At 34.6% G+C, this 19,681-nt stretch overlaps 1 protein-coding gene across 4 annotated transcripts in view; it reads left to right on the forward strand.

Annotated features, from left to right (window-relative positions):
• The window catches only part of OSBPL8 (oxysterol binding protein like 8), a 192,487-nt gene that overhangs the window by 156,787 nt on the left and 16,019 nt on the right, over window positions 1-19,681 (forward strand). For all 4 annotated transcript variants that reach the window (XM_030866229.3, XM_060305957.2, XM_060305958.2 and 1 more), the window contains 6 exons: window positions 6,096-6,194; window positions 9,021-9,118; window positions 10,902-10,991; window positions 12,265-12,401; window positions 14,047-14,232; window positions 14,910-14,997. In XM_030866229.3, the coding sequence (XP_030722089.1) occupies window positions 6,096-6,194; window positions 9,021-9,118; window positions 10,902-10,991; window positions 12,265-12,401; window positions 14,047-14,232; window positions 14,910-14,997 (698 nt within the window). The remainder of the gene's footprint in view (window positions 1-6,095; window positions 6,195-9,020; window positions 9,119-10,901; window positions 10,992-12,264; window positions 12,402-14,046; window positions 14,233-14,909; window positions 14,998-19,681) is intronic.

Genomic DNA, 19,681 nt, shown 5'->3' on the forward strand with positions numbered 1-19,681 from the left:
AAAATAAGTGCCCTTAAATAAGTAAAAGAAAATATGGTCACAGTGAATGAAAAAATTGTACAGCTTAGAAGAAAAGTAGAAATAGATATATTTCAAAAATTAAATAGAAATTCTAGAACTGAAAAATTCAGTATTTTAAATTAAAAATTCATAGAGTGAACTTTACAGCAGAGTGGAGATGATAGAGAAGAAAATAAGTGAGCTTGTAAATAGATAAATAGAAATCCAATGTGGAAAGCACAGAGAAAAATTATATTAAAAAATGAACAGAGCCTCAGATATCTGTTATATAATATCACGTGGTCTAACATATGTGTTACTGGAGTCCCAGAAGGGGAGAGAAAATGGAACAGGAAAATAATGAATTGATGATGCTTAACATCACTAATCATTAGAGAAATGCAAATCAAAACTACAATGAGGTATCACCTCACAACAGTCAGAATGGCCTTCATCAAAAAATCTACAAACAATAAATGCTAGAGAGGGTGTGGAGAAAGGGAACCCTCTTGCACTGTTGGTGGGAATGTAAATTGATACAACCACTATGGAGAACAGTATGGTGGTTCCTTAAAAAACTAAAAATAGAACTACCGTACAACCCAGCAATCCCACTATTGGGCATATACCCTGAGAAAACCGTAATTCAAAAAGAGTCATGTATCACAATGTTCACTGCAGCTCTATTCACAATAGCCAGTACATGGAAGCAACCTAAGTGTCCATCGACAGATGAATGGATATAGAAGATGTGGCACATATATACAATGGAATATTACTCAACCATAAAAAGAAACGAAACTGAGTTATTTGTAATGAGGTGGATGGACCTAGAGTATGTCATACAGAGTGAAGTAAGTCAGAAAGAGAAAAACAAATACCACATGCTAACACATATATATGGAATCTAAAAAAAAAAAAAATTGGTTCTGAAGAAACTAGGGGCAGAACAGGAATAAAGACGCAGATGTAGAGAATGGACTTGAGGACACAGGGAGGGGGAAGGGTAAGCTGGGACGAAGTGAGAGAGTGGCATGGACATATATACACTACCAAACGTAAAATAGATAGCTAGTGGGAAGCAGCCGCATAGCACAGGGAGATCAGCTCGATACTTTTTGACCACCTAGAGGGGTGGGATAGGGAGGGTGGGAAGGAGATGCAACAGGGAGGAGATATGGGGATATATGTATATGTATAGCTGATTCACTTTGTTATAAAGCAGGCACTAACACACCATTGTAAAGCAATTATACTCCAATAACGATGTTAAAAAAAATGAGTTGATGCAAAAGTTTTCCAAATATAACGAAAGGTATAAATTTACACATTCAAGATGCTCAAAGCATACCAAGCAGAATAAACATTAAGATGGCTAAACCAATGCATGCGGGATCTTGGTTCCCCAACCAGGGATCGAGCCCATGCCCCCTGTAGTGGAAGTGCAGTCTTAACCACTGGACCACCAGAGAAGTTCCCAACTCCCACTTCTTTAACTTCGAGTTCTAGAAAACTGGTGGAGTGGGAATCCATCAATGTCCTAGAGAAGGCAATACAGGGAATTTCCTGACAGTCTAGTGGTTAGGGAAAAAAAACAAAAAAGATGGCTAAGCCAAGACACAATGTACTCAAACTATTTAAAGCCAAAGATCAAAGACAAATCTTGAAAACAAAAAGAGAAAAGCAGTATAATACATTCAGGGAAATAATGATTCTGTAATGGCCAACTTCTTATTAGAATCTGTGAAGAACTCAGGGAAATGGAACATCTCTATAGTGTTGAAAGAAAATATTCTTCAAGAATAAAGTCATTTTCAGATAAAATAAAACTAAAAGAATTTGTTGCCAGAAGAGTCATACTACAAGAAAAGCTAAATAAAGTTCTTCAAGCTAAAGGTAAATGATACTAAATAAAAACCCAGATCCTCAGAATGGACAGAAGATTGTAAGAAATGATAAGTATCTAGTAAATCCAAAAGACATTTTTTCTTACTTTTTCTTCTCAATTTGTTTATAATATATATTACTGTTCAAAACAAAGAATGTTAACATTGCCTTGTGAATTTTATAGCATATGCAGATATAACTATAGCATAAAGGCTTAAAGGAAAGTGGACATACAGATTGCAAAGTTTCTACATTTTATAAAAGTGGTTAATTTAATTGTAAGTGGCGTGTGAAATTTTAAAGATAAATATTTGTAATCCCTAAAGCACTGGTCCTCAACTTTGGGGCCCAGGAGACATTTGGCAATGGCCAGAGATATTTTGGTTTTCCAGTTGGTATATCCAGTAGTTTGAGGCCAGGGATGCTGCTAAATATCCTACAATGCACAGGACAACCCACCACAACAAAGAATTATCCAACCCAAAATAGCAGTAGCGCCACTGTTGAGAAACGCTATTTTAGAGCATGTGCGTGTGCACATGAGCATACACACATCCACACAATAATGACAAGCATAAGTAAAAAGCCAATAAGATTATTGAAATGAAATTCTAAAAAAAAATTCAAATTATTTTTTAAAGTAGCAGGAAAACTTGATCAAGGCATAAAAATCAGAGAGGAACAATAGAAAATACACAGTAACATGGCAGATAAAAAACCCATCGTAATTATATCAGTGTTAATGGTCAAAATAATCCAATTTAAAGACAGATTGTCAGATTGAATAAAACAGCAAGGATAGATCCACTTTAAGTGTAAAGACACAAATAGGTTGAAAGTATATGGATAGAAAAAATTAAAAGCTAAACTATGTGAACATTAAGTTCAAGTATGATTGAGTGGCTATATTAATAAACTTTACAGACAAAAAGTTTTAAAGAGATAAAAAAGGAGTATTTCATAATGATAAAAGGTTTAGTACGTCAGGAAAGCATAATAATCACAAATGTATATCAAATCATAGAACCTCAAAATACATGAAGCAAAAACAATTAGGGGGAGAAATAGGCAATTCCAAAATCATATTTAGATTAACACTGTCTCCTCAGCAGATGATAAGACAACTAGATGAAATATAAGCAAAGACATATAGACCTGAAAAACACTATCAACACCTTACCTTAATTGATATTTCTAGAACATTACAGGCAACAGTTACAGAATACACATTGTGTTCAAGTACACCTATGGTTTTTCACTGGTATAGATCACATGTTTGACCATAAAACAACTCTCCATAAATTTCAAAAGATGGAAATCATACAGAATATGTTCTGCAACCTTTATGAAATAGAATTAGAAATAAATGACAAGATATCGAGGTAAACTCCAAATATTTAGAAATTAAATAACACACTTCTAAATAATTCATGGGCCAAAGAAGAAATCACAAGAGAAATTAGAAAATATTTAAGACTAGATTATATGAAAATACAGCATATCAAAATTTGTAGGATACAGCAAAAGGGGTGCTTAGAGAGAGATTTATAACTTTAAATTAGAAAAAAAAGAAAGAACCAAATCAGTGATCTAACTTTTTTACCCTATGAAGTTAGAAAAAGCTAATCAAATTTCAGGTGGGTAGAAGAAAGGAAATAATAATGAGCAGACATCAGTGTAGAAAGTGGACAGACAATTGAGAAAATCAGGGAACCCAAGAGTTGCTTTTAGACTGATCAAAATAAAGAATACAAATCAGGAATAAAATGAGCAGAATCACTACGGATCCTACAGACACTGAAAAGATGATAAGGAAATATTATGGATAATTTTATGACAATAAATTTGACAGCTTGGATGAAACAGGCAAATCCCTTAAAAAACACAAATTACCAAAACCGACCCAAGAAGAAATGTAAAATTATAATAGCCTTAAATCAGTGGAAGAAATTGAATTAGTAATTTTAAATCTTCCTTCAAAGATATAGTCCAGGGCTTCCCTGGTGGCACAGTGGTTAAGAATCCACCTGCAAATGCAGGGGACATGGGTTCGGGCCCTGGTCTGGGAAGATCCCACATGCCGTGGAGCAACTAAGCCCGTGCACCACAACTACTGAGCCTGTGCTCTAGAGCCCGCGAGCCACAACTACTGAAGCCCGCGCGCCTAGAGCCCGTGCTCTGCAACAAGAGAAGCTACCGCAGTGAGAAGCCAGCGCACTGCAACAAAGGGTAGCCCCCGCTCACTGCAACTAGAGAAAGCCCACACACAACAAAGAAGACCTAATGCAGCCAAAAATAACTAATTTAAAAAAGAATTATAAAAAAGTTATGGTCCAGGCCCAGATATTTTGAGTTCTTGTAAATATTTAAGGAAGAAATAATGCCAATTCTGTACAGCTTCTTACAGAAGATAGAAGAGAAGGAAACACTTTTCAGCTATTTTATGAGGCCAGACATTATCCCCAAAGCAGACATTATCAGAAAACTGTAGATCAACATCTTTCTTGAATATACCTGCAAAAATCCTTAACAAATTAGTAACAAATCAATATATATATAAACGGTAATACACACACATAATTGGATATCTAAAAATGATATATGTCATGATCAATATATTTAAAAGATAATATATCATGATCAAGTGGGGTTTATCTCACAAATACAAGGTTGGCATATCACCTGAAAAACAATCAGTGTAATTCATGTTAATAGAATAAAGGAAAATCATATCATTTTAATAGATTCAGAAAAAGCATTTGACAAAATTCAATATCCATTCATGATAAAAGCTCTCAACAAACTAGGACTAAATTAAAGGTATCTATGAAAAATAAATAGCCAACTTAATACTCTTATGTTGAAAATAGAACAATTTTTACTTAAGGTCAGGTACAAGGCAAGCATATTCACTCTCACCACTTCTGTATGAAATTCTGTTAGAAGTCCTAGCCAATGCAGTAGGCAAGTTAAAGAACAAGCATACAGATTAGAAAGGAAGAAGTTAAACCACATACATACCTGATCTATATAGAAAATCCTCTGAAATATACCACCATACTACTAGAACTAATGAGTGAATTTCGTAAGGTTGTAGGATACATGATCAAAATACAAAAATCAATTGTATTTCTATATACTAGAAATGTACACTTGCAGAATGGAATTTAAAAAACAACTCTGATTACAATAGTATCTTAAAAATAAAATATTTAAGAGTAAATTTAATGAAAGATATATAAGACCTGTACACTGAAAACTACAAAGCATTGCTGAGGAAAATTAAAGAAGATAAGTAAATGGAGAGATATACTATGTTCATACATTAGATTTTTCAGTATTGTTAAAGTGGCATGAAATGATGATACAATAACATGGATGAGTCTGAAAAATATTTTGCTAAGTGAAAGAAATCAGACACAATAAACTACATATTCTATGATGCCATCTATACAAAATTCTAAAATAGGCCAAACTATAGTGATAGAAACCAGACCAGTGGTTTCCTTGGGCTGGAGGAAAAGATTGACTGCCAAGGAGCAGGGATTGTGCTGGTGGAGGTTACGTGACTGGATACAATTGCTAAGACTATCAAAATGCACCATTAAAATGGGTCACTTACTGTATGTAAATTATACTTCAATAAAGCTCTCAATGGGGGAAATATATATATTTATATATATATATATATATATATATATATATATATGAAAAGCTAGAAGAAAATACCATGAAATTTTATCATCAATTGCATTTTGGTGGGTTATGCATATTTTAAATTTTTTCTAAATTAGCCATAGTGTTATTATATCAATTATACGTACTTAAAGCTTGGGACTTAACGAAGTAATGTGTCTTACAGATAAGAAATAATGTTTTTATTCAAAAAAGGACATAATAAGCTATACAGTGAAATAGTGTTTTACGGCATGTTCTACATGTTTAAGATTTTTTTTAAGAGCCTCATGTAAAATAACACAACAAACATATAACGAGTACCTTTTAAAAGTACTCGTTTTGTAAGAATAGGAACATGGATCGAATATGTTTTGGGTATAAGACAACAAATATATGTTTGGACACATTGAGACTGAGACATTTTTAAGACATTCCACTGTAGATATCTGGTAGGTGTCCTAAATATGTTTTGTTTGTTTTGAATTGGCTGAATTATTTTTGTGAAACTTAAAAAATAATATTTATTTCAGGAAACTCATTATCTGCACTATTAGAAGGAGAAGCACGGTTAACTTTCTTGAATAGAGGCGAAGATTATGCAATGACAATGCCATATGCTCATTGTAAAGGTAAATATTTTCTATACTTGAGTTAGGTTTTTTTTAAACCTTCTTTTTAAGTAAGTGTATTTGACTGTAATTTATGTTTTGAGGTTGATGGAGTCAGCCTTTTGTTTGAAAGTGTCCTTGGTTTACAGATACTTGAGATCACTGTTATCATCTGCTGAATATTTCTATGATGAATTAATTCACCACAGTAGATTTTTTGTGACACATACTTTATTTGGAAGAGGCTGATTTATAATAATGGAATTTCATTTGCCTTGTCTACGAGTTGTAAAATTTGATGAAACTGACCGCTATTTCCGAATCCTCAAAAGTGATTTTTATCTTCTTGCACCACCACCCCTTTTTAAAATTTTAATGCACTGCTTTTCATTGTAACAAGTTCTTTAAAATTTTTTCTCATCCTTGTTTGGCAGTTTGTTAAAAATTAATGTATTATGCTTTTTCCCCATTATTTAGTATACAGATAAAAGTATTAAATAATAACTATCATTTAAAACAGGCCAGGCACCCAACTATTCTGTGCACTTTACATTTATAAACTCATTTAATCATTCCAGCAGCCCTATGAAGTAGGTAATATTATCCCTGTTTTATGAACGAGGAGGATAAGGCAGAAAGAGGTTAATTTGCCTGAGATCACACAGCTCTGCAATCTGCACTGCTATGCTATATGGCATCATCTTAAACACTCAGCTTGGTCATTATCTTTACCCTTCTTTCCAACCCATTTCTTAAAAATAACTTTTTAGGGTAATTATCCTCTATTTTAGGAACTGATTCATGAAAACATAGAAATTATTTAATATGACCTCATTTCACAGATGAAAAAACCAGGAGGGTTAAGAATCTTATCTAAAGCCAGACCAGCTAGTTAGTAAGAATGCTGAGACTAAACTCTAGGCTTGTTGACTCCCATCCACTGTGCAGGACTGCCAACTTGTGACCTCAGGCTAGGTAATTCTTTGAGTTTCATGTATGGTTCTTGAAATAGACATGAAGTGAAATATCTGAAATCATGAAATGAATTGATGAGAAATATACTTTTAAATTTTAAATAATTTAGAATAAATAAAATGATATTTCATGTAGAGAGATACCTAATGTCATACCAAATAGCAACAGGGAAAATTTTTTTTTCATAGCAGTGTTTTTATTGCATGGAAAAAAGGAGAGATCATAACCCCTTGTGAATGAGGAAATGATTATTTTCTACCTTCGTGTATTTTCTAAGATGTGTTCTCCAAATCACTAGTCTCAAATTGTTGTATAAAATAAGAATTCCATAGCCAAATAAATATGAGAAGCATTGCATAGTCTGTTCCTCTCTTGAAAATTAACATTGTGCATTTGCATATTAAAGGCTGCCTTAAGAGTTGAGTCCAACTTGGAGGGCATTATGCTAAGTGAAATAAGTCAGAAAAAGACAAATACTGTATGATATCACTTATATTCAATACATGGAATCTAAAAAATACAATGAACTAGTGAATATAACAAAAAAAGAAGCAGATTCACAGATACAGAGAACACACTAGTGGTTGCCATTGGGGAGGGGGGTGCATTATAGGTGTGGAGGACTAGGAGGTACAAACTATTGGTAAGATAGGCTCAAGGCTCAATGATGTACTGTACAACACGGGGAATATAGCCAAGATTTTGTAATAACTGTAAATGGAGAGTAACCTTTAAAAATTATATTAAAAAATTTGAAAAAGTTTTAAATCCTATCTAAAATGTTGAGTTTAAAAATCAAATCGGAGAAAGATGTGTATAGTATGATTGTGTGCAAAATGAGCTTATGTGGTTTCTATGTATGCATAGTAAAAATATACAAACTATGGGAATGATGAACATTGGGGAAAAAAAAAAGTTTAGTCCAAGAACAGATACACACACACACACACACACGCACACGCACACGCACACACACACACACACAGCCTGTTTAACTCGTCAAACTCAGAATTTCTCCAACTGTTTTTAGTCAAGAACCAAAATACAGAGATTTTTAAATTTATCTTACTTATACAGTTGATTCTTGTTATTTGTAGTACTTATGTCCTATAAAGTCACCACAGACACTGAATTAATGAATACTAAACTGTTGCTCCTAGAGGAAACACATGGTTAGGTTCCTGTGAGCCTCTTGTCACAGCATTTTCATCAACCAATCAAAGCATAACTTTGTTTCTTTTTAAAGACACCATATTACATATATACTTTTGATTCATTAGCATTGAACTAACAGCCAACAGCACTATAACTCATGCCTGAACCAAGCTTTAACATACATATTTTCTCCATAAAGTACATCACAACCTTCTGTGCTTAGGAAAACCAGATAGCACTTATTTGGGGGCCATTGTAAATAGTAAAATCACCAACAAAAAACACAAAAATGTGGCACTAAATATACTGCAGAAAAGACACTTGTTTACTACATGAGTAATGAAGCCAGAAGTCAAGAGTCTCACCTTGTTTGACTTCAGCTTCAGTGTGCACATTGGACAACAAATATTTCACCACTCTGCACACGTCCATGAATGACTGCAAAAATGCTGTGGGTATTGATTTTGGGATTACTAATATATTTTAGTGAGAATATAAATTTGTAAATATAGACTCTGGAAATAATGTGGATCAACTGTTATCTATTCAAATCCTACAGAACCAACTTTATGTGCATATTATAGATTGTAATTGAGTAGGACAGAATCCTCTTGAATTATTTCTCTTAGAAGATTAGATTATAAAGTTCTACTTGTTATTAGCCAGTCTCTCTCTCTTTCTCTTTAACCTTTTGTCAAAATTGTTTTTTTTCTTTAGGAATTCTTTATGGCACAATGACACTGGAGCTTGGTGGAACAGTCAATATTACATGTCAAAAAACTGGATACAGTGCAATACTTGAATTCAAACTAAAGGTTAGTAGAGAATGATAGGAGGTATCATCTAATTAAAGAAGAGCTATACGATGTATATTGAACAAAGCACGATTTAGTTTCTAATTAAAAACTAAATATAAGAGCATAGAATTCATGAAAGGGCAGCCTTGGAAGATCCAAATCAACAGAAAGCCATGATTTGTTGTTTTTAATTTTAATTAATAAAACTGTTGGCACTATAATAAGAGATTTAAGAAGAGGATGAATGGAAATTTCTTAGTAAATTGAAACATTGCTTTATAGAATACCAAAAAGTATGTACCCTCCCAAGAAAAGCATGTATCAGCTTGAGCTATGCTGTGTACACTAACAGTTTTATTATTTACTATTTCCACCTAACACTTTACTCTTAAAACTCACGAGCTTAGAAACAGCTATGTTCTGTTCCTTAGGAGTCCTGTGGGCCAGGAATTTGGACAGGGCATATTGGGGATGGCTTATCTCTGCTACATAATGGCTGAGGCAACAGTTAGGAAGACTTTCAGGCTATGAGAGACTCAACAGTTGGGGCCTGGTAACATCTGAAGGCTCATCACTTACATGTCTGATGACATGTAAGTCATCACATGTTGGGATGACTGAAAGACTAGGACTGCAGATCTGAGCACCTGTAAACATGACTTTTTCATGTGGTTTGTCTTCCTCACATCATGGGAACTTTAAGGTAGTCAGACTTCTTACTTGGCAGCTCAGGGTTCCAAGGACAAGTGTCCTGTGAGGAAGGCAGAAGCTGCATTGCTGTCCATGACCTAGACTCAGAAATCAAATTACATCATTTCCACCATTCTCTACTAGTTGAAGAATTACAAACCCACCTAAATTCAAAGGGGAGGGATGCAGACCCCACTTCTCAGTGAGAGGGTGACAGGATCTTATTGAGGAAGAACATGTGGGCTGAAGGAGGAAGAGTAGCTATAATTGAGGCCATCTTTGGAAAATTCTGTCTGCCTCAGCGTAAAAGGGAAATTTAAGACCTTTTCACAGTGTCATTGTTGGTGTGGGATAGTACATTACGTTTAGATAAAAATATTTCTATGAATTATTTAATACTTATGACTAAATTGCTCCTATGTTGATATCCAGGTAATCAGCAACTTTGCTCTAATAAAAAGGATCTCTTTAAGTATTATTTAATTCAATGCCCTTTGATTTTTTTTTTCTTCTTAGCAGATTTTTTGCTTGTATGGTGATAATGATATTTGAAAATCATGAGTGAAGAGGTCTTAAGTAATTTATGACACCTTTAAAGATTAGATTGGAGCATCAAAATTTTGTCAGTGAGGAGAAACATCAGTAAGGCGATAAAGTAACTCAAAATATATTTCTTCTAATTTAATTTTCAGAAGTTTTTTTTTGATTGGATATTGTTTTATTGTTTTGTTTTTAAAGGAGGAGTTGCTATTCAATAGATGAGTTAAGTCCCTTATGTTTACTGAGTTGTTACTGCTTAAAATAGTGCAACTTGATAGAGTGCAGTCTTGAATCAAGAGAGAGCACAGGACACCAGTTATTTCAGTGTGATCTTTCGTAATATGTTTGTTTGGGCTTCACATAGTCTGTTTTTATCTATTTTTTCCACAGCAACAAATTTAAATTTCTTTTTATTGAACATTTCTGACTAAAATTTGAGTCAGCATTTCACCATTTGTGCCTTTAACAGCACTGTAACTATACAGTTACTTTTTGGGGTTTTTTTGGTCTACATTGTATGTAAATATAAGTTAAAAGTAAAATGTTTCTTCAACATTTTTTCTTTTAAAAGCCATTTCTAGGTAGTAGTGACTGTGTTAATCAAATATCAGGGAAACTAAAATTGGGAAAAGAAGTCCTAGCTACTTTGGAAGGACATTGGGTAAGTATTTTTATACTGTAGCTTTACAAAAAGAATTCTATTCTGTGGGAAAAAAATTAAAAATCAAATTTTATAAGTTCACTTATCCCATTTCTAAAAGCATCACTATTCAACATCAGTTTCAATTTAACAAATATTTTGGTATTGCTTTGTATCAACAGTATTTAGTTTAATGTAATATTTGGTCTTTCCAAAACTTTAAATCAGTAAAAGTAGCTAACACTTACATATCACATACTATGTACTGCATTGTTTTAAAATGTTGCTCATATTAACTCATTTAATATTTAGTATAATACCCTATGAGATGAGTATTATTATTGTCCCCATTTTACAGAGGAGGACACTGAGGCACAGAGAGTTTAAATAATTTGTTCGAAGTAGTGAAGTAAGATCTCCCCCCAAGCACTCTGGCTCCAATGCCGTGCTTTTACACACAGCTGTATACTGCCTCTCACCAGGAGAGGCATTTCCAATTAGGGTTATATTTTCTTTTGAGGACCATGGAAAAGATACAGTGTTTTTTGAGAGCAATGGCTTTTATTTACTTCTCTGCTGACCTAAATTCATATTTACATAATTTTGTTAAGAGGAGCTTATTATATTAATAAAAAGGATCATATCATGCTACTGCCAAATGCACTCTCACTGTAAACACCGGTATATGCTTTTTTCTGCATTATAATCAGAAAATGATGAGAAATATGATGAGAAAATGAAGATGGACCTAGAGACTCAACTAAGAGGCTACAATGCTCTGTTATTTTTAAAATTTACTTCTATCTGAATATCATTTGGAAAAAAAGATAAAACTGTTTTTTAACAAATGAAATTTATAAGATTGTGCTAAGATTTTTAATGCTAAGAAAGGCTCTTAAGTTTTTCTACATATATTGAATACGTAGATGGTCTACAGCATCTCATTGTAGCTATAGCAAACACTATGCTCTACTTTGACAATTTAGAGACAGTTGTTGAGGCTTTTTGCATGTAATTGTCTAAAATTTGTTTATTAAGTGAAACTTCTGAAATCTCACAAACTTCCTCTGCATTCAACCAAGTTTTTAAATGAAAAGTATTAGGTATTTAATCTTAATGTTTTTATAAGAATGACAAGAGATTTGGGGCTTTTAGAAAAGTGCTAGTTATATTTGTTTTAAAAATGTCACTGTGGGATTGTCAGGAAGAAATTATTATTATATTACTAAACTACAGAATTCCCTTTTAAATAAAGATAATTCTCTACATTAATTTTTAATTTCTTTAAATATAGGATAGTGAAGTTTTTATTACTGACAAAAAGACTGATAATTCAGAGGTTTTCTGGAATCCAACACCAGACATTAAGCAGTGGAGATTAATAAGGCACACTGTAAAATTTGAAGAGCAAGGAGATTTTGAATCAGAGAAGTAAGTATACCACTTTTCAGCTCACTTCATGAAAATCAAAGAGTATTTTTTGTAATCCCTCAACAGTATGGTCACTTTTCTGTTTTTAATTCAGCAAAATAGTTCAACATTTGTGGGATTTGACAAGATTTTGTTTTGGTGTATGTGAATGTCAAATAATTATAACACAAATCATGCTGCTCTTCTGCAGCTCTAAACTAAACTTCCTATTTTTTCCTTTCTCTTCTTATCTGCTCCAGGGCTTATTTAAAAAAAAAAAGAGAGAGAAGAAGAAGAACAAAAACTTTTTTGTTTGCATAAAATGATGGGACTAGTGATTCTTGGTTTTTATCTGGCAGCTGTTTTCTAACCTGGGTTAGGCATGTAGAACTTTAGGCGAAGTGGTACAAAATCTACTTCTGTTTTATTTTCTAAAATACAAAAATCACGCCACTGGATGTGCAGGCTTCTAGAGGACTTATATTATTTGGGGACTAATTAAGGCCATAATTTATGTTCTTAAATCATGAAATTCTTCCTGGATCTCCTATACTTTTACACCAAAAATATTGTATACATACTGCCCAATCGTATTCTTCTATTTCTTTCCTTGTGGTAGGAGAAGGGGGTAGCTGTGTAAAAGACACTCTACTAGGTACTTTATACACATTATGCAGTTTAGTTCTCACTACATGTTTGCACAGGCATATCATTCTCTTCTCCTGAGGATTCAAGTCTACGTGCACTTTCCTTCTATGCTCAAAATTGAGGTTTTCAAAGATGGAAGGTTACGTATGCACCAGTTCTGAAAATTCTGTTTCAGCTATAACCACGTGATGCTCTCCATCCAGAGTGAAACTTTGCGAAGGCATACGACAATTTTTGAGATGTGGGTATAATTTAATGTATTTTAAAGATGAGGAAAATGAGTCTTAGACAAGATAAGTAACTTTAAGTTCACCAGCCAAGAAGTGGCAGATCTAGGATAAAACCCAAGTCTATCTGATTCCCTAGCCTTTATTCTTTGAGCCTGACATGCTATCTTCCCAGATGGGTAGAATACAGATATATTTTTAAGTATCTAGTAAAACACTAAACTTTAGTAGGGGAAAAGATTTTTGCCTCAGTATTTTTTTCTGCTAAATCAATGGTTCTCAACACTGGCTGCACATTAAAACCACCTGGGAAACATTAAAAAAAAAAAAAAAGCAATACTTGGGCCCACTCCCGGAGATTCTGATTCTTTTTAATTCCCTGACAAATCCTCCACCCAAGGTTGAGAAACATGGCAGTATACTTCTGGATCTTTGAGGCCAGTGGATCCTAAACAGTATGTACAAGAATCATCTAGGGAGCTTGTTTAAAATGTAGATTCTTGAGCCTTCATTACATTTCTACCATGTGGATCAGCACCATTCACTTCCATATGTTTAAGAACCCATGTAATAAATTTCTCTGGCCAAGAAAAAAAATTGGTCTCCACTGTCTCACTCTATTCAAGGCATCACTTTTTATATCTTGACTTGTTTCTAAGCATCCGAGCATAAGCTTTCTCAAAGCCAAAAACCCACATGGGCATCATTTTCTCTCAAGGGGAGTCAAGCCTATTCCATGCAGATTTGATTTTCTGTTGTTCTTTTCAATATTATTTTTGCACATGTATTAGACTCTGGCAGCGGGTAACTCGAGCCATAAATGCCAAAGACCAAACAGAAGCTACTCAAGAAAAGTGTGTTTTAGAAGAAGCTCAAAGACAAGCTGCCAGAGATCGGAAAACAAAAAATCAAGAGTGGACTTGCAAGTTATTTGACCTTGACTCACTCACAGGAGAATGGCATTACAGGTTTGCAGAGTAAGTAATTAAAAATTATATTACAAACAGTATCTCATAGTTTTTTGCCTTCATTTCTAGTTTTGTTTTTTTTTTTAATAACATCCTACAGTTTGGCTTGGGTTGTTATTCTTTGTAAATTTATTTATTTATTTATTTTTGCTGTGTTAGGTCTTCGTTTCTGTGCGAGGGCTTTCTCTAGTTGTGGCAAGCAGGGGCCACTCTTCATCGCGGTGCGCGGGCCTCTCACTATCGCGACCTCTCGTTGCGGAGCACAGGCCCCAGACGCGCAGGCTCAGTAGTTGTGGCTTACGGGCCCAGTTGCTCCGCGGCACGTGGGATCTTCCCAGACCAGGGCTCAAACCTGTGTCCCCTGCATTGGCAGGCGGATTCTCAACCACTGCGCCACCAGGGAAGCCTGCTAGGTTTTTTTTATTGTTAGTATGAATAGTTTTTAAATTAAACAGTATGTGTGAGATTTTACCCTTGATGTTCCATTCATTATAAATTTGACTCCATGATAGTAGTTAGCCTATAAAATAAGCTGAGGATCAGAAGATTAGATATGACATATCTTAATCTTACAGCTAAGTTTATAATTATCAATGAAAATCTAATCGTAGAGTAGAAAGTTTTTTAAAAAGTTTCTGAGCGTTTTGCCTAGTCATTAAACAAGTGGTCTTTTCTCATTTATGTAGTACTCGACCATGGGATCCACTTAACGATATGATACAGTACGAAAAAGATGGTGTTATCCAGACCAAAGTGAAACATCGCACTCCAATGGTATGTAATAAAAAAGTAACTAGATCCTGCTCTGCATATAAATTTTTAAAATTCGTAGTATCTTTGGTTACCAACCTTTAAAATTTGGCTCCACAATTTAAAATTTCAGGTCAGAAAAATGATACAGTAGGCAGCTCCAAGCTATTTTGCCCCCAAAGAAACATAAAAAATCAAGCAGAAACTGTCATAACCAAATTTGCCTGAACTCTGGAAAACAGTCAGAGGTTTGCAGCAACTAAGTGAGAGCTGAATCAAGAATCAGGTGACTTCAGAGCAGCGAGAAGGCTTCATGGCATTTTTTACTTGCTCTTGTCCTAATGCCTCCCTGGTGCAGTGGCAGTCTTGAAGGGTCCCCACGTTCCCAGTGTGAGCCCTGGTTCCACAGGAAGTACAGTAGACCTTGTTAACAAATTGTTGTGTATGTCTTTTTTTTTTTTTTAACATCTTTGTTGGAGTATAATTGCTTTACAATGGTGTGTTAGTTTCTGCTATATAACAGTGAATCAGCTATACATATACATACATCCCCATATCTCCTCCCTCTTGTGTCTCCCTCCCACCCTCCCTTTCCCACCCCTCCAGGTGGACACAAAACACCGAGCTGATCTCCCTGTGCTATGCAGCTGCTTCCCATTAGCTATCTATTTTACATTTGATAGTATATATAAGTCCATGCCACTCTCTCACTTCATCCCAGCTTACCCTTCCCCCTACCCGTGTCCTCAAGTCTGTTCTGTATATCTGCGTTTTTATTCCTGTCCTGCCCCTAGGTTCTTCAGAAACTTTTTTTTTTATATTCCATATAGGTGTGTTAGCATACGGTATTTGTTTTTCTCTTTCTGACTTACTTCACTCTGTGTGACAGTCTTTAGGTCCATCCACCTCGCTACAAATAACTCAATTTCGTTTCTTTTTATGGCTGAGTAATATTCCATTGTATATATGTACCACATCTTCTTTATCCATTCATCTGTTGGTGGATATTTAGGTTGCTTCCATGTCCTGCCTATTGTAAATAGAGCTTCAGTGAACATTGTGGTTACATGACTCTTTTTGAAGTATGGTTTTCTCAGGGTATATGCCCAGTAGTGGGATTGCTGGGTTGTATGGTAGTTCTATTTTTAGTTTTTTAAGGAACCTCCATATTGTTCTCCATAGTGGCTGTATCAATTTACATTCCCACCAACAGTGCAAGAGGGTTCCCTTTTCTCCACACCCTCTCCAGCATTTATTGTTTGTAGATTTTTTGATGATGACCATTCTGACCAGTGTGAGGTGATACCTCATTGTAGTTTTGATTTGCATTTCTCTAATGATTAGTGATGTTGAGCATCTTTTCATGTGTTTGTTGGCAATCTGTATATCTTCTTTGGAGAAATGTCTGTTTAGGTCTTCTGCCCATTTATGGATTGGGTTGTTTGTTTTTTTTGATATTGAGCTGCATGAGCTGCTTGTATATTTTGGAGATTAATCCTTTGTCAGTTGCTTTGTTTGTAAATATTTTCTCCCATTTTAAGGGTTGTCTGTTTGTCTTGTTTATGGTTTCCTTTGCTGTACAAAAGCTTTTAAGTTTCATTAGGTCCCATTTGTTTATTTTTGTTTTTATTTCCATTTCTCTAGGAGGTGGGTCAAAAAGGATCTTGCTGTGATTTATGTCATGGAGTGTTCTGCTTATGTTTTCCACTAGAGTTTTATAGTGTCTTACCTTACGTTTAGGTCTTTAATCCATTTTGAGTTTATTTTTGTGTATGGTGTTAGGGAGTGTCCTAATTTCATTCTTTTACATGTAGCTGTCCAGTTTCCCAGCACCACTTATTGAAGAGGCTGTCTTTTCTCCATTATGTACTCTTGCCTCGTTTATCAAAGATAAGGTGACCATATGTGCTTGGGTTTATCTCTGGGCTTTCTATCCTGTTCCATTGATCTGTATTTCTGGTTTTGTGCCAGTACCATATTGTCTTGATTACTGTAGCTTTGTAGTATGGTCTGAAGTCAGGGAGCCTGATTCCTCCAGCTGCGTTTTTCTTTCTCAAGATTGCTTTGGCTATTCAGGGTCTTTTGTGTTTCCATACAAATTGTGAATTTTTTTGTTCTAGTTCTGTGAAAAATGCCATTGGTAGTTTGATAGGGGTTGCCTTGAATCTGTAGATTGCTTTGGGTACTATAGTCATTTTCACAATGTTGATTCTTCCAATCCAAGAACAAGGTATATCTCTCCATCTGTTTGTATCATCTTTAATTTCTTTCATCAGTGTCTTATAGTTTCTGCATACAAGTCTTTTGTCTCCTTAGGTAGGTTTATTCCTAGGTATTTTATTCTTTTTGTTGCAATGGTAAATGGGAGTGTTTCCTTAATTTCTTTCAGATTTTTCATCATTAGTGTATAGGAATCCAAGAGATTTCTCGGCATTAATTTTATATCCCGCTACTTTACCAAATTCATTGATTAGCTCTAGTAGTTTTCTGGTAGCAGCTTTAGGATTCTCTGTGTATAGTATCATGTCATCTGCAAACACTGACAGTTTTACTTCTTCTTTTCCTGTTTGGATTCCTTTTATTTCTTTTTCTTCTCTGATTGCTGTGGCTAAAACTTGCAAAACTATGTTGAATAATAGTGGTGAGAGTGGACTTCCTTGTCTTGTTCCTGATCTTAGATGAAATGGTTTCAGTTTTTCACCATTGAGGACAATGTTGGCTGTGGGTTTGTCATATATGGCCTTTATTATGTTGAGGTAAGTTCCCTCTATTCCTACTTTCTGGAGGGTTTTTATCATAAATGGGTGTTGAATTTTGTCAAAAGCTTTTTCTGCATCTATTGAGATGATCATATGGTTTTTCTCCTTCAATTTGTTAATGTGGTGTATCACATTGATTGATTTGCATATATTGAAGAATCCTTGCATTCCTGGGATAAACCCCACTTGATCATGTTGTATGACCCTTATAATGTGCTGTTGGATTCTTTTTACTAGTATTTTGTTGAGGATTTTTGCATCTATGTTCATCAGTGATATTGGCCTGTAGTTTTCTTTTTTTCTGGCATCGTTGTCTGGTTTTGGTATCAGGGTGATGGTGGCCTCATAGAATGAGTTTGCAAGTGTTCCTCCCTCTGTTATATTTTGGAAGAATTTGAGAAGGATACGTGTTAGCTCTTCTCTAAATGTTTGATAGAATTGGCCTGTGAAGCCATCTGGTCCTGGGCTTTTGTTTGTTGGAAGATTTTTAATCACATTTTCAATTTCAGTGCTTATGATTGGTCTGTTTATATTTTCTGTTTCTTCCTGGTTCAATCTTGGATGGTTGTGCATGCTTAAGAATTTGTCCATTTCTTCCAGGTTGTCCATTTTATTGGCATAGAGTTGCTTCTAGTAATCTCTCAGGATACTTTGTATTTCTGCAATGTCAGTTGTTACTTCTCCTTTTTCTTTCCTAATTCTATTGATTTGAGTCTTCTCCCTTTTTTTCTTGATGTCCCTGGCTAATGGTTTATCCATTTTGTTTATCTTCTCAAAGAACCAGCTTTTAGTTTTATTGATCTTTGCTATCATTTCCTTCATTTCTTTTTCATTTATTTGTGATCCGATCTGTATGATTTCTTTCCTTTGGCTAACTTTGGGGTTTTTTTGTTCTTCTTTCTCTAATGGCTTTATGTGTAAGGTTAGGTTGTTTATTTGAGATGTTTCTTGTTTTTTGAGGTAGGGTTGTGTTGCTATAAACTTCCCTCTAGAACTGCTTTTCTGCATCCTATAGGTTTTGGGTCATCGTGTTTTTATTGTCATTTGTTTCTAGGTATTTTTTGATTTCTTCAGTGATCTCTTGATTATTTAGTAGTGTATTGTTTAGCCTGAATATCCTTGTATTTTCTACGGATGTTTTCCTGTAATTGATATCTAGTGTCATAGTGTTGTGGTAGGAAAAGATACTTGATATGATTTCAATTTTCTTAAGTTTACCAAGGCTTGATTTGTGACCCAAGATATGATCTATGCTGGAGAATGTTCCATGAGCACTTGAGAGGAAAGTGTAATCTGCTGTTTTTGGATGGAATGTCCTATAAATATCAATTAAGTCCATCTTGTTTAATGTATCATTTAAAGCTTATGTGTCCTTGTTGATTTTCATTTTGGATGATCTGTCCATTGGTGAAAGTGGGGTGTTAAAGTCCCCTACTATGATTATGTTACTGTCGATTTCCCCTTTTATGGCTGTTAGCATTTGCCTAATGTATTGAGGTGCTCCTATGTTGGGTGCATAAATATTTACAGTTGTTATATCTTCTTCTTGGATTGATCTGTTGATTATTATGTAGTGTCCTTCTTTGTCTGTTATAATAGTCTTTATTTTAAAGTATGTTTTGCCTGATACGAGAATGGCTACTCCAGCTTTCTTTTGCTTTCCATTTGCATGGAATATCTTTTTCCGTCCCCTCATTTTCAGTCTGTATATGTCCCTAGGTCTGAAGTGGGTCTCTTGTAGACAGCATATATATGAGTCTTGTTTTTTTATCCATTCGTCCCATCTATGTCTTTTGGGGGGAGCATTTAATGCACTTACATTTAATGTAGTTATCGATATATGTATGTTCCTATTAACCATTTTCTTTATTGTTTTGGGTCTGTTACTGTAAGTCTTTTCCTTCTCTTGTGTTTCCTGCCTAGAGAAGTTCCTTTAGCATTCGTTATAG

Source organism: Globicephala melas, chromosome 10 (genome assembly GCF_963455315.2).
Source record: "Globicephala melas chromosome 10, mGloMel1.2, whole genome shotgun sequence".
NCBI lineage: Eukaryota > Metazoa > Chordata > Mammalia > Artiodactyla > Delphinidae > Globicephala > Globicephala melas.